The 14,388-nt window shown below is 38.1% G+C and overlaps 2 protein-coding genes across 2 annotated transcripts in view; one reads left to right on the top strand and one right to left on the bottom strand.

The window, feature by feature from the left end:
• pax5 (paired box 5) overlaps positions 1-991 on the bottom strand; it is a 45,784-nt gene extending 44,793 nt beyond the window's left edge. The window contains exon 1 of the mRNA XM_056767078.1: positions 840-991. The gene's annotated coding sequence lies outside the window, so the exon portion shown is untranslated. The remainder of the gene's footprint in view (positions 1-839) is intronic.
• zcchc7 (zinc finger, CCHC domain containing 7) overlaps positions 637-14,388 on the top strand; it is a 55,968-nt gene continuing 42,216 nt past the window's right edge. Inside the window, exons 1-2 of the mRNA XM_056767043.1 lie at positions 637-2,611; positions 3,793-4,430. Of these exons, the coding sequence (XP_056623021.1) occupies positions 3,806-4,430 (625 nt within the window). The 5' untranslated portion in view covers positions 637-2,611; positions 3,793-3,805. The remainder of the gene's footprint in view (positions 2,612-3,792; positions 4,431-14,388) is intronic.

Raw genomic sequence — 14,388 nt, 5'->3', positions numbered from 1 at the left:
GTGAGAGTGAAAGCGGACAATTAAAACCAAAAGTAAACAAACACACAAAGAAAATCAACATTAATGATGCCTTTATTTTATTATTCATCTATGGTGATATGAGCAGCCTAGTCCAACGACCGAATGTTTTTTTCCCTCAGTTATATTTAAACGTAAGTTCCAGTAAAACAAATATAAAACGTCTTAAAAGCTTAAAATCATTTTTTTAAACCAACATTCAATTTACACATTGTCTTTTCTAACTTTGAACATCGAAGTAGCTGTAGTCTAATACAGAAGTAGGCTATTTTGTTTAACTAAATCTTAACTTTCGAATTGTATCCCTTCCGAAATTTCAGTTAAGTGCAATTACTTCCGCTAAAACATGAATGTTACTATTGTTTCTAAAACTTGAGTAACATACGACTAAAATACGTTTTTATAAACGTATATAGTTTGATTTAGATATTATGGTTTCACAGTATAAACTATGTATGATAATTTAGCGGCAGGCATCATGCAATATGTCCAGTGTACATAAAGACTTGTAGGCAGGAAATATTTGTAATATTCAGTACATCTAAAATAAAATATGTTTTTGCACAACATCTCAGTTGTGCACGTATTCAGCATCTAAAATTGACTAAAATATAACATATTTCGCATTCTAGTCCGGTGCATTGGCGCTCTATTTTGTCAGTTTGACATTCAAAGACACTGGTGGGGTAGAGCCTGTTTTTTATATTTTTTAACTGTCTTTTTTCTTTAATAAGCAATTTGTACCAATATTTAATTCAAATTCAGATCTTTTTTTACAAATATTGATTGTGTCATTAATATTAGAAGAAGAGAAAACCTACTTGGAGTTTCAAACCTGTCAACATTTGGCACAACACCAGACCACACAAAGAGGACATGGGTTTCTTCACTGAGTGTTTTGTTCCAGATCCTGTGACATGTGTAGTGACATGCTGGGGTCAAACTGTGCCTTGATGTTCTGTGTGGACCTGTGAATCAAAATCTGGCAGACGAAAAAGGCAAATTACTGCGCATAATAATTCAATTGCTATAGACTAGATTTTAAATCTGTCTAAACAATTTATTATTATTAATATCAAATCAACATATAGTACACTGTATATGCATGGGTGTATTGTGTGCACAAGTGTTATTTTGATATAGCCTTGTTTTTCTCTACTCTCTGAAAACATGTTGGGCTATCTCCCTTCTATTGCTGGACATTTTCAGGGCAATAAAGCTATATTATGTTTGTATACAGCAACCAAATAGACTTATAACTTTCAATGCCATGATAATTGTATGCTCAAATATTGATCACAGTGCAGTATGGGTCAATGTTACACATGAATAACACACTGAAGGTGCAGACTGTGGAGACATCTGCAATATAAATGCAGGGGTAGAAGAAGGTGGCCATTTGGCTTCATTTCCCAAATGAAAATCTTTCTCATGCAGAACAGCCATGCAGAATCAGATATTGGAATGGGAAGGTCTGGATCCTCGCTTGTGACTCCATCTTCAACACCCGACTGGTTTGAATTTGTGCAGATTAACAGACGCGCGGGTGCTTCCCTTTTCCTTTAAAAACAATAACAGTAATAACGATCAACAAATACCTCCAAAATCAGTCTTATCGTGTGGCAATTTCTGTAGAGCAGCCAGGCATTCCATTCTTCAGCTTCAATCACGATTTCTAAAGCTTTTTTCCAAAGACATGGTATATGTGGTAGGCTTTTGGCTTCATTTAGGAAATGTAACCTTTTGAAAGAAAACAATCCACTGCTTTGATGGCCTTTTCTACCATTGACACGCATGGAGACGTCTTCAGAATCAGATGGCATTCAGACTGTGATTCCTACATCAGGCAGCTTGCTTCACTCATGCCACGAGCCTTGACTGTAGATGGTAAAAGTATAATTTTACAAATAGAAAAGAAAGAAATGAAGAAAGAAATCGGTACATGCCATTTATTTAGACATGTTTTGGTGTGTAAAAGATATGTTACCTGTTAAGATATGTAAATGTGGACCTCAGAAGAGAACAAACTGGCAAGTGATGAATAACCTTTGTCATTTAAATGGTTATACAGATAAAAGAGTACATTCTTATCAAAGATAAGGTCAAATATGTACATGTCAGAAAGGTTTAGAAAAACACACAAATCAAACTTTTTAAAAATATTTTTAGGACAGGTGATACTTCCACAATAATATTTGATACTAAAAACATACAATTTATCCTGAAATAAATAAATATGCATACTTTAAGGAATGATGTCATGTGAATACGTTTAAACACAATTTCCAGGTCTAAGCACATTTGTGCCAGACTTTCTTACGTTCAATATGCGTAGTCACCTCATTCGTGTAGAATTTCCCGGTCAGAATAGTTCTCTCCTTTACCAAAATGGCCAAATCCTTACTCAACGACACTAAGAACGTTCATGTTTTTGTTAAAACAAACCCAAGAGTCGCCAACATTCAGTGCGTGCGGTAAATGTTCTCCAGTTTCCCAGGAATCGACATTGGTTGGCCAACCATTTTGTTTTCCTGCGGAGCCCGGAAGCGAGTGTCCCTGTGTGACATTTCGAAGATCGGAAACTTATAAACAGGTCTGAATTTTATTCACTCTTGTAGCACACGAGTCAGATTGTATACTGTGGTGTGGTTGAGCTTTGGAACGCTGAAGACTGTTTTGAAAACACAGCCGTGTCTGTTTATCACTTTAGTAGTACGCCGGCCTCTGTGTGTGCGTAAACACACGTGGGTCATGGACTTGATAGCATTGATGCTAACACATGTTCACCCAGACATGTGCGGTTTAATTAGGATTTTCGATGCTTATGGACGTTTAGGTGGCAATTAGTTTAAATACTTCAATGATTGGTTTACTATAGTACGTACTGTAATAAACAAATTACTTAATCAAAGTTAGCCTACATGCTAAGTGTCAACCACTTGTGTTGTGGTGCTGATGTTTGGAGTTTTGTTATGTTAATAATATGGTTATGATCTTCGGAACTGTTTTTTTAAGATCTGAACTTAAATAATCATAAGTACGATGCCTCTCTTGCTGTTGTCAAGGACTTCAGAGAATAAACAAAATTTGCCATGAAATCCTACCTTTGTCTGTTAAAATGCGGTCAAAATAGATAAATCTCCCACAAAACTGACGTAGCCTTACTGTAAACTTTCCACACACAAGGTTGTGAGCTGACGACAGACGATTTAAACAAAGCCACACAATTGTGGTACCCTGCTATCTGTTTATTGTCCGTTTGGTTATGGACATGACAGTACTTGTCCTCTCTAGCCATGTAGGTGTTTCTAGGAGGGTTTTGTTTTATTTACTAGAAAGCATAGAAAGTAATACGTCCGTGGATAAGAGAGTAGGACAACAGATCATATTAATTAATTTTTTTAAAGAGCTTTGCCCTGCCAGAAGTGCAAATGTATTTTTACATATTTAATAAATATATTTCAAAAGTATGTGTGATGTAGCAAAATATTTTTTGTGATCAACTGCGATCCGTTTCACCACTAATATACACACATGTATAGGTTTGTGTTGATAAATACAAAATGAATATGCACAGTACACAGACATATATTATGTAAACACAGACTTTTATTCCGTATACAATTAATTGTGATTAATCGTAGAACATCTCTGCTTTAAATGTACAAAAATCGTTGAACGATTGGAATTGAACCTTTAATATTTAATGTCTGTCTTTGGCTTTTGAGTGAATTCTTGAAGCAGTGATGAAGTCCATGTCTGCTGTCACCTTAGGGCTCTCCTTGAGATGTTCCAGGACTGCGAGGATTATGAGGATGAGCTGTACCAGGATGAAGCGGACTCAAGTCTGTCGGACGCTGACAGCGAGCTGCAGTTCCGACTTTATTCCCAGCTGCATTACAGCACTGGCAACCAGGATGCCTATGAGGATGTTAGAGAGGAAGAGTCATCAGTACCACAGGCTCAGCCTCAGCAGAAATCCTTGCCGCCTCCTGCTGCACCTGTAGATATCATTGTGATAGACTCTGGTCCAGATGCTATCACAGTATCAGATAACACAGAGGAAGATGACAGCGTATGCGCAATAAAAGGTCAAACATCAAAAGCGCACAGGAGGGAGACGCCTCATAACACCCATTCGCTCGTTCCATCACGCAGTCAAACAAGAAGCGTCTATCTGGGTGATATTGTGGTATTGGATTCAGAGTCAGAAGAGAACTCTGATTCAGACTCCGTACCCCCTTATGTAGAGGATCTGGGTTCAGATTCCGACTCTGATGGATTGGAGAACTGGATGATTCTGGGCCCGCAGAATCATGAAGGAGATCAGAACATTCAGCTGAACTGTTCCTTGCCGGGAGATCAGAACATCCAGCTGAACTGTTCCTTGCTGGATAACTGTGAGAAACAAGGTAAGACTGTAGTTTAGGTTTTTTTTTTGGACATGAGGAGAATAGAGAAAGTTTGACCATTTTTTAAGATGTTGTTGGCCATACAATGAAAGTGAATAATTACTGAAGTTGTCCTTTCACATCATGCTGCCTCTTAAAGGGACAGTTCCTCAAAACTGAAAATTCTGTTATCGTTTACTCACCCTCGAGTTGATTAATTGTCTTTGTTCTGACGAACACAGAAAAGATAATTGGAAGAATGCTTGTAATCAAACAGAACAAAGAAATTTATAAAGCAATTTTTCCTACTATGGTAGTAGTCAATGGTAGCTAATAACTGTTTGATTACATGCCAGTCTTTACCATACAATGCAATGCATTTACATTTAAAAATTTTATCCATCCGTTATATTGACTATATCTGTGATTGATTAACTAGTTGATAAATAACGGTTCCATGTCTTTGGCGAGAATGGCCGTTTGCACGTCCTCCTCTTCCTTGTTCGCATGCACTCTCTTCCGATGAGCTCCATGTGTGTGAGCCCTCGGCCTCTCTTCTGTGCGTGCAGTTAGCTCCATGTATTGTATTAAACTGTCACTTGCATTTAAAATCATGTAGATGTACTGTATTGTGATTTTATCCGATGATTTTGCGTTTATAAATCAGGATTTTAGCAGAAGTTAAAGTGAATGCTGTGGGCATTCAGTTGTAAAATACAGTATAATGTGACGGATCAGAGAGTAAAAGATAAACAGATATCAAGTGCTAACACTAACATGAGGCAAACGCGACCTGATGACGTCATGGATATGCTAATTCGTTTGTGACGTCACCAGCTCCAGAAGTCAAAATCCTGTGAGAAAAACTGCAAGCGTTCTCCCAAATATCTTTCTATGTGTTCTTTAGAACTTAGACATTTATTCATATTTAAAAAAACGTGAGGTCGAGTAAATAATGAAAGTTTTTTTCAGTCCTGGGAGAACTGCTCCTTTAAAGGTCCCGTGTGTAATTTTTGGGATGATTTATATGAGCTATATCTATCTACATACACTAGGGCTGGGCGGAATTTTTCGTACGGTTCTTATGCTCTCAGTTTCTCAATGACTTACGATTAATTGCAGCCACATCCGAAAGTCAGAGGGCACTTTTGCGCAGAAACTCCGAATATGGGAAACCGAAGAAGAGCAAGTTGTTCAAGGAAATGCCTGTGGTCATATTCTATCGCTGTTCTTCAAACCTTTTCAGGTATTTTCATGAGAATAAAGTTTCATAGCAAGGATGATAGACGAGTGTTGCTTTTTCAAATACTCATTATAAACGACTCAATCTAGTAGTGATTTTAGATCAAGCAGACGAGCAGTACTTCCTACTGATCAAATAGCCGTAGTTCACAGAAGAGCTGTGCATAAAACATCAAATCGATTTAGACATGTATAATTAGCCTGAATCATGATATATATCGCCCATCCCTAACATACACAGTGGGTCCCCTTGCATGTAATTCGGCATTTTCTTCTGTCAGCCGTCGTAGTGCCTTACAAGGGAGGTGGTGGAGCGAGCGGTTGGTTGCAATTCGCAACGTTGACGCTAGATTTGACTGGCTGGACCTTTAACATAGGTCAATTTTGTTTTGTCAAATTTTTCAGCACACTTTTTTTAAGCAGTGAAATGTAGCCTCTGTCACAGTCCCCCAAAACACCATGAAGTACCATAAAAGGACCATTTACACTTGTCTATGCTACAACAATGAAATTAAAAAATAGAAAGTTTTTTTTTGTTTGCATTTAAAAACAGTTTAGCATTCAGATGCGAATAGTGTCAAAATGGTCTGCGTGCACACAGATCCATGAAAATGTGCACCAGCGTTGCCAGCTTGGGTGGGTTCTTCTGAACGGGTTAGACCTGAGAAAAATGCATTGGGCGCGTGGATAAAATTTGGGCTGCTTATGAAATTAAAAACCCTCCCAAGCAGCTTGCCTTTTCTTTGCTTTTTATTAGTCAAGTAATTTCAAAACGTTCGAAAATAATGTGTAGTGAACGCATTATTCATTAACACAGCCCTTATTGGATCAGTTTAACCAATCAGGTCTAGGACAGGGAGACCTCACCAGTCAATCAATCTACAGTTAAGATCATGTGATGGGTTGTGACAAAGTGGCCCAAATATATGTTGCACGGTCGGGAGAGTAACTCAAATCTCACAATGTGGACAACACATGTGATGACAGACGACTCGAAGACTTTGTAAATATAACTGAAATTACAGCTGTTGAATGATTTAATAAAAATCAAACTGAATATGGGATTCTACTTACATTACTTCTGTTCGTCATACTCATCCTTGACAGCTGCTAGACCTGCCAAATTTTGCATTGCATGTTCTGAAATATATACTTCACGAAATACGTACTGTAGTTCTGTCAGATGTTAAGGCAACTCTCAAAGGGAAGCGCATTACTGTTGCTGCTGGTATTTTTTTTTCCTGTTCTATGTACATTTTTGGCTGCCGTTGTGTGTGAATGAAGTTCATGAACGAGTGGAAAATGCCTACTATTTAAATTTATTGAATCCGATAAATTATTATCGGCACTTTATGCATGAAATTTGTAATTTGAGGCTTAAAGTCATTGTTTAATTTCTTGATTGTCGCTTTGAGGTGGTTTCAGGATTTAATTATATTTTTTAATCTTGTCATATTTCGTTTTAAGGAGATAAAATGGACATTATCATATTTGATTGACATTGCATTACATTTCGATCATATTATTTTGGCAGTTAAATTTGGTCTGATTTTTGTTTGAGTGGGCGGGTTTTATTGAGCCTTGTTTTGGCTGGAAGTTGTCCACCCAATCTGGCAACACTGAATAGCACCTTTCCCTGCCCCCACCCTAAACCTAAAAGTACAGTCAAAGTTGTTTATTGCAGAAATTTATTTTGGCATTCTAGACAGTGGACCGGGACTATTTAGTCGCCTGTCAATGGCGTTTTATCCGCGTTACCCTTTGTTATCGCCTTAACTGACGTAGCAACCGCGTGACACTGTCGTAGACGGATGCGGTAATAGTTTGTACCGTCGGTCCGTCTAGCATTATTGTAAATGATGTGTGTACGTTCAAAATAGCTTTTACTATGATTGATTTGAACACTTAAAACTTTGCAGTGTTATCACACCGTCGAATTGGACAATTACTGTAACATCTATGACTAACAATTTAGTTTTAAACCTTACATTAATCTTGTCTAATTCATTATAATGAAATAAAATGATTTCTTCAAACGCAACATTTATAAAACTTCATTAATTGACCTCCTCCACTAACATGATTTCTCATTGTTGTTCATATATCAGCGGTACCATCAGCGGTGGAGTTGAAGACAACATATCCCATCATTCCATTTTACATTTCCAATTATGCATTTGGCAGACACTTTTATCCAAAGGGACTTACATTTCATTATCCTATACATTTTTACTTAGGTATGTGCAATCCCCTGGGATTGAACCCACAACCTAGCGTTGTTAAGGCAATGCTCTTACCACTGAGCTACAGGAAAGCTGTACACATTCCATACACAGCGTCATCAAGGTGCGCGATTGTTGTCGTTTTGATCATGCAGCCTCTAGCAGCGATTTCTACAAACTGTACCTTCAATGAAGTCGAACACGTCGGCTTCTGAACTATCTCTCTCCCTCACACATTTATCAAAGCAAGGTTGGAAGACAGAATCCCCATTTCACGCGGGGCATTCAGAGAATATTTTTTCCTGAATTAAAGCTGGGTCTGAATGTGCTCAAATACATGTTCCTTTCTTCCCTGACAAGTGTTCTGCACATGCAGCTGACATAAAGGAAAAATCCTATCCATTGAAGTGTTTTCCGTGGTAACTTCTATCTTTTGCAATGTCCCACAGCTGTGAAAAACAAGCAGCGCATCAATGTCCGCTAATGTCCGATTCGCGACCTAATTACTCATTTCAACCTATACATTTTGTTGAAACAACTCGTATGTCAAATACCAGACTCACTGACTGAACCCATCAAATCAGACACTCTTTACACCCCAGAACACAAGCGTGCTTAGATAATTTAACAAGGCTGTAAGATTAGTAAGATTTAGTGTTTAAAGTTTATTTCTGACAATTTGTAGTAAAATACATGTATAAAAATTTAGCTCTGAGTTACTTTTGTGCTTTGAGCTAGCTAATTGGATTAAATTTAATATGGTAAAAATAAAAGACTGTTATTTGAAAATAAGGTCTGACAAATGAAAGCGAGTTGCAAAATTACAGCTTTTTGCAAAGAGGGCAACAAAGGAGGATTGTGAAGTGTGACATGTTAAATCTGTGTCAGCTCATTTCATAGCCAATATACAACTTGAAAGAAGTTCATTATGGTATGGTCAAGGTCATTATGATTACTTTAAAAACGGTTGCGACCAAATTAAAAATTGGTGCGACCAAATTACACGATGGTGCGACCCACTGAGAAAGTGAGTCCTACAAGAGTATATTAAATGAACCAACATTAGGAATTTATAACACAATGACGTACCAACAATGTTAATTAACAACATCCTATATAATATTAAAACACTGAAATGGACCGTTTTTATGAATCACATGGTTTTATTTAATTAAAGTTTGAATTAATATTTAAAGGTCCAGTGTGTAATTATTTGGGGGATCCATTGACAGAAATGCAATATTATATACATAACTATGTTTTCAGAGTTTCATGTTTATAAAGACCTTACATAATGCATATTAATTCATTAAAAACCCATGGAAATAGGTCGCATTTTGGGTTGCATTTGAAGCAACCTTTGATTCTTGACAGCCTTACCAGCCTTCAGTCGCGATGCTGTGACACAGTCGGTCTTAAAATGCAGCTTTCAAAGGATACAGCCCCCCCTGTATCAGGTATAAATACAGCTAAGGTATTCAGGGTTGCTTGATAATTATAGACAGGTGTGTTGAGACAGGGTTGGAGCTACAGTTTGCTGGATGGTAGCTCACCAGGAGCAGGGTTAGAGATGCGTTCTGTCATCATTTACTTTGGAACAGTGCAAACATTATAGTATGGACAAAAATAGCAAATATTTTGTATATAGATCATTTTCTTGAAACCCTTAACCTTCACTCTGAATGTAGTTATGCCCTCATTTATATTGTGCTTGTTTTTCTTTCTACACATGTATCATGCTTGTGAATGTAAGCGTACATTTGTATTAATTCCCAGAGCACTCTGCTTTATAGGCGGTGTGTACATCCTAATCACTGAATCTGTGAATCTCTTTTCCACCCACATTTGCTGTAAAGTTACTGTGCGAGCATGTTTGTGTTTTTAACAGACAGATCAAGCAGGTGTGTGCGCGGGCGCATGCATCAGGCTTTGCGCGTGTAAACTTCATTTGCATGCGCGTGAGAACGCACAGGAAAAGCGATGAGGGAATATTTCTGTGTATGTAGACCCAAAAAACAAACAAAACATAACAAACCTCCTGTCAGAGCGGAAGCAAGGATGTGGTAGACTTTAATCATAGATGTATTTGCAATTCTCTCTAGATCTACACATTAGGTTAACCTGCAAAGCTCAGCAAAGCCCCTAACCTCCCTTTTCTCTCCCCCCGATCTTTCTGAATGCCTTGTCCTCATTTCCATTCAGAGATTCCTTCCTGTTGCCTTTATTCGTTTTCTACTCTTTCTTCTCCTCTCTTTCGTTTTCAGAGTTATTCCCGACAAATACAGACCATTTCATTGTGTCTTTTTTCATCTCTTTTTCCCTTCATCCATCTATCCATCTCTCTCTCTGGCTCATTTGAATGGTGACTGTGAAGGAGTCTGTGGGCTGGTATTTCTGCTCTGTCGATCATGCTTCTCACACTCATGTGCAGAGGGGGCCTTCTACTGCCCTGGCCTGCTTTTGTTACCCAGGGAGAGAGATTCAGTGGAGGATGAGAGTGAGAGAGGGAGGGAAGGAGGGGTTCACCGGGAGGAAAGGGCCAGCTCTCTGTCTCTCTTTTTCTCCTGTGTGTCTCTGATCTCTGGGGCTTGACCCTGCACTCCAGAACATGTGGGTCACGTAAGGGAGGGGTGCCTTGAGGAAGTGGCTGGAGAGCTTGTGTGTTTGTTTGTGTTTATGAGTCTAAATGAGAGAGATTTCCTCTGCCGGGTTAACTGTGATAGAGAGGGGACAAAAGGATGATTCAAATGGGAGGTCATGAGGTTGAATTGTGGGTAGAGAGGGTTGAGGCCATATTATATTGTATATTATACATTAGATTGTGTATTATTATTATTCTCCTCCTAAAAAATACTGCCATTGGGTCAAAGGGGATGAACCCCACTGATGGGTTAAATGATGGGTTTTTAGGAGAATAAAACAGGAATAAAAACAATCCAGCATTTTAGATTATAACAATCCATCATAGGTTAACTTAAAACCCAACAGTTGGGGTTGTCCCATTTTGATCCAATGCTTGGTTGAAGAGAACTTTTTTTAAACATTTTTTAGAGTTGTGGTCACTGAGTGGACTAAGCTTTTTTGTTTTTTAAGTGTAGTCTGAGCAAAGAGTGTGACAAAGACTGACCCGCTAAACTCGTCTTAGCCGCAAAGCAAAAGGAGGAGGTCCCACAGTGCAAATTCAAGCGACAGCCATGACCAAAATTGTACTTTTTTATTTAGAAAGTGATTGAAATATCAGGCAGGTTTTTTATATATTTAGGCATTGGTCGTCCTATCATAAAAAATTGTTGTTCTCTCTGAAAATTGGTGGTTGAAAGAAATGTTTTTTAATGGCCTATACCGATACTTAAAAAGCACTGTGGCCCGTAAGAAGCCAACATACAGAAGACAATTGTGTGTAATGTGTTTAATTAGTAGCATGTAGCTTTAAAAGAAGCATTAAAACCGACTTGAAACCATGAAACATTGTTAATCCTAAACAGATAAAAGCATGTAACATAATAAGCAGTATATAATATTTATATATAAAAACCCAACCACAAATAAAACAAAATGTGAAAATAGTGGTAAAAGATGCATTGGGTGAATTTGGCTGTTTTTTGCAGTAAAAATCATTCAGATTTTTTTACTTATTCACACTAAAACACTATATTGTGTTCAAACGGGTTAATAAACACCTCTGTTAAAATGGCCATACGTCACAGACATACCTGTGACTGTAGTATGCGCTCTTCATAGGGTGTATGAGGGAATTTGTGTCAAGTGTGATTGTGTTTGTGATGGACCGGCCAAAAGCTTTAGACAGCAGTGACTAATTTCATTTAAGCGCACACACTATACTCTCCCAAATCCAATTCTCTCCAGTTGCTAAGTCTCGCAACTGTGTGATGTTCGTCCGCCGAACAACCTACATTTAGCTCACAACACGCATACCCTCAAATCCAATTCTCCTCAGTCGATGGGTGTTACTGTTACTATATGGTAACAGATACACACACAAACCGAGTGGCAGACAGAGGCAGACTGTGTCACATACCCATCTGATAGATCTGATGATCCGAAAGAGTGACAGGACAAGAGAAAAACATCCCGCAGATCCTTCACTGTTTGTCCTGTCCCACACTCACAGTCACACACACACACACACACACACACACACACACACACACACACACACGCACACACACACACACACACACACTACAAACACACAGGTTGTGTTTCTGAATCTATCTGATTTTGGGATGAAGGGGCCCCTTGGACCCCACTCAAACGGAACAGACATGAAAAACGAGAGCCTCCAAACGAAGGGGAAACCTTGGGAAGGGGGGTCTGTGAACTTGAATTAGTTGTTGAGCCTTCCTCGGTGGTCACACTTTCTTTTTTCTTCCTCCTTTGTCCCTTTTTAATTTCCTCTTTCCCCCTTTTTATCTTTTTTCAGTGTTTTTCCCCTCCCCTTTTTGGTTCTGTCTGGGCTTTCGCCCTGTGAACACTAAACTTTGTCATTAGTCTGGACTATAGCACTGGTTACAGATGGGTATAAGTATGAGGCTGTATGAATGAGTGTTTTATATACTGCAAGCCATAAAGAAAGGTAAGCAAACTTAAGCAAACTCAAGTTTCTTTTTGTTTTCCCTTTTTTTGTAGTTGTTTGTAGTCGGGTGAGTGTGATTTGGACCGTTCTGGTTTTAGTTGTGTTTCTGGTCTGTGGTGTCTATGGTGACTCGACTGCCATCTTTGGTATAGGGAACTTGGCCTTGACACCCATTATATCCTATTGGATGTAGTTTTCTTTTACTGCCATTACCTCATTCTCTCTCCTTCTCTCTTTTTTTTTCACTCTCTTGCTCTCCCTCACTCATTCTTCTACTATATTTGTGTATTCTCTGCGTCTCTGGTATATCTCCACTCTTTAATGAGGCCACACCCAGACTTCCATAAATATAAATGCAGCTGTCAATCATTTATGTTGCTCTCCCTCACACTTTCATTTTGGATAAATTGTACTTGTATTTGTTTTGTTTAACAGCAACAGTTTTAATCTTATATTTTTAGTTTCCTTTTTCCTTTGAGTTTAGGTCATAAAATGTCAATTTTCGGAATCTTAGAACAGCCATTTTGATTTTGATAGCGGACTGTTTTTTATTAAAGTGATAGCTCACCCAAAAATAAAAGTGATGTAATTACTTATTCCCCCTCTTGTCATTTCAAACCTGTATGACTTTTTCTTCTGCGGAACACAAATATATATTTTGAGGAATGTTAATAAATGGCACTCATTCACTTGCAGTGGTTTTGTGTCCATACAATTAAAGTGAATAGTTTTCAAAATATCTTCTTTTGTGTTTCACGATAGAGAGAAAGTAAGTCATACAGATTTGAAATGACAAGAGGGTGAAGAAATAATGATAGAATTTTTAGTTTTGGGTGAACTATTCTTTTAATAATGCTTTCTTTACACATGATATTCATATAATAAAAGGCAGAAAAATAATTAATGTTGGATTGTAGTTTATCGCCATTCTAAACAAAGCTCATCAGTTAGTAATAGACGAATGCTTAGATAATAGTTTATGTTTTATGAGTATGCATATGCACCTTTGCTGTGTCTGTTTCTGTGAATTATGTATATTCCACCACATAACACACAAGTACTTGTATTGGGAAAAGCTGGAAAAGTGAGCTGACACTTCTGCGACAATGAACATGGTTGTTTTGAACAGCTGAAAGTTGAAATGCATCATTGTGTATGGGTCACGATGTTCTAACTTAAGGTGTTACCGGGTAGGCCACGAAAACGAGAGCGTGAGCGTTGTGCGACTCACGCAGCCGAATGCCGGATAAAGTAAAGGTGTTATCTGCAGGATTTGCGAAGGCCGCATATAACCACGCCATTCTAACAGATGTGTGTTTGGGTCGCTGGGGTGAGGCGTGGCAGCTGTGTGAGGTGATACGTGTCTGTAGGTCTGTGTGTGTGAGATTGGAGGGTTTTGTGGGTGTAAGTTTGAGAGTGTGTGTTTGTGTGAACGTGTGTGTGGCAGGGATAGGCATCAGCTCTTATCTGGGCACAGCAGTGCCACATCATCTGAAACACCTCAGCCATTTCTCCACACGGCGTGTTTGAACAGACGCCACGTCCTCACACAAACAAGAGCGCAGATTTTCTACAGAATCACGGTGTGAGGCGGCGTTGTGTGTATACCTTTATACATCGTTTTGAGAAAATATTTTTTTTGATTTCATTTATGTTCCTTATTTTTAATTGCATTGATGTACATTTAATGTAGACAATTTTGTACATTTTGCAAGTTTTTGCATCACTATACTGGAAACATTGATAATTGTATGACTGTTGATAGTTGCATTTTCACGTGTAAATTTGAAAAAAAAAACTATGATATTATGTCAACACGCATTCAAAGATTTTTATTCAAGCAGAATCTATACTCGAGAATATAATTACACAAATCACCAAACTGAAATGAGTAAAGTATCGTAATATTATATACTAA

Source organism: Triplophysa dalaica, chromosome 2 (genome assembly GCF_015846415.1).
Source record: "Triplophysa dalaica isolate WHDGS20190420 chromosome 2, ASM1584641v1, whole genome shotgun sequence".
Classification (NCBI taxonomy): Eukaryota; Metazoa; Chordata; class Actinopteri; order Cypriniformes; family Nemacheilidae; genus Triplophysa; species Triplophysa dalaica.
This window is presented reverse-complemented; position numbering and strand designations above follow the sequence as displayed.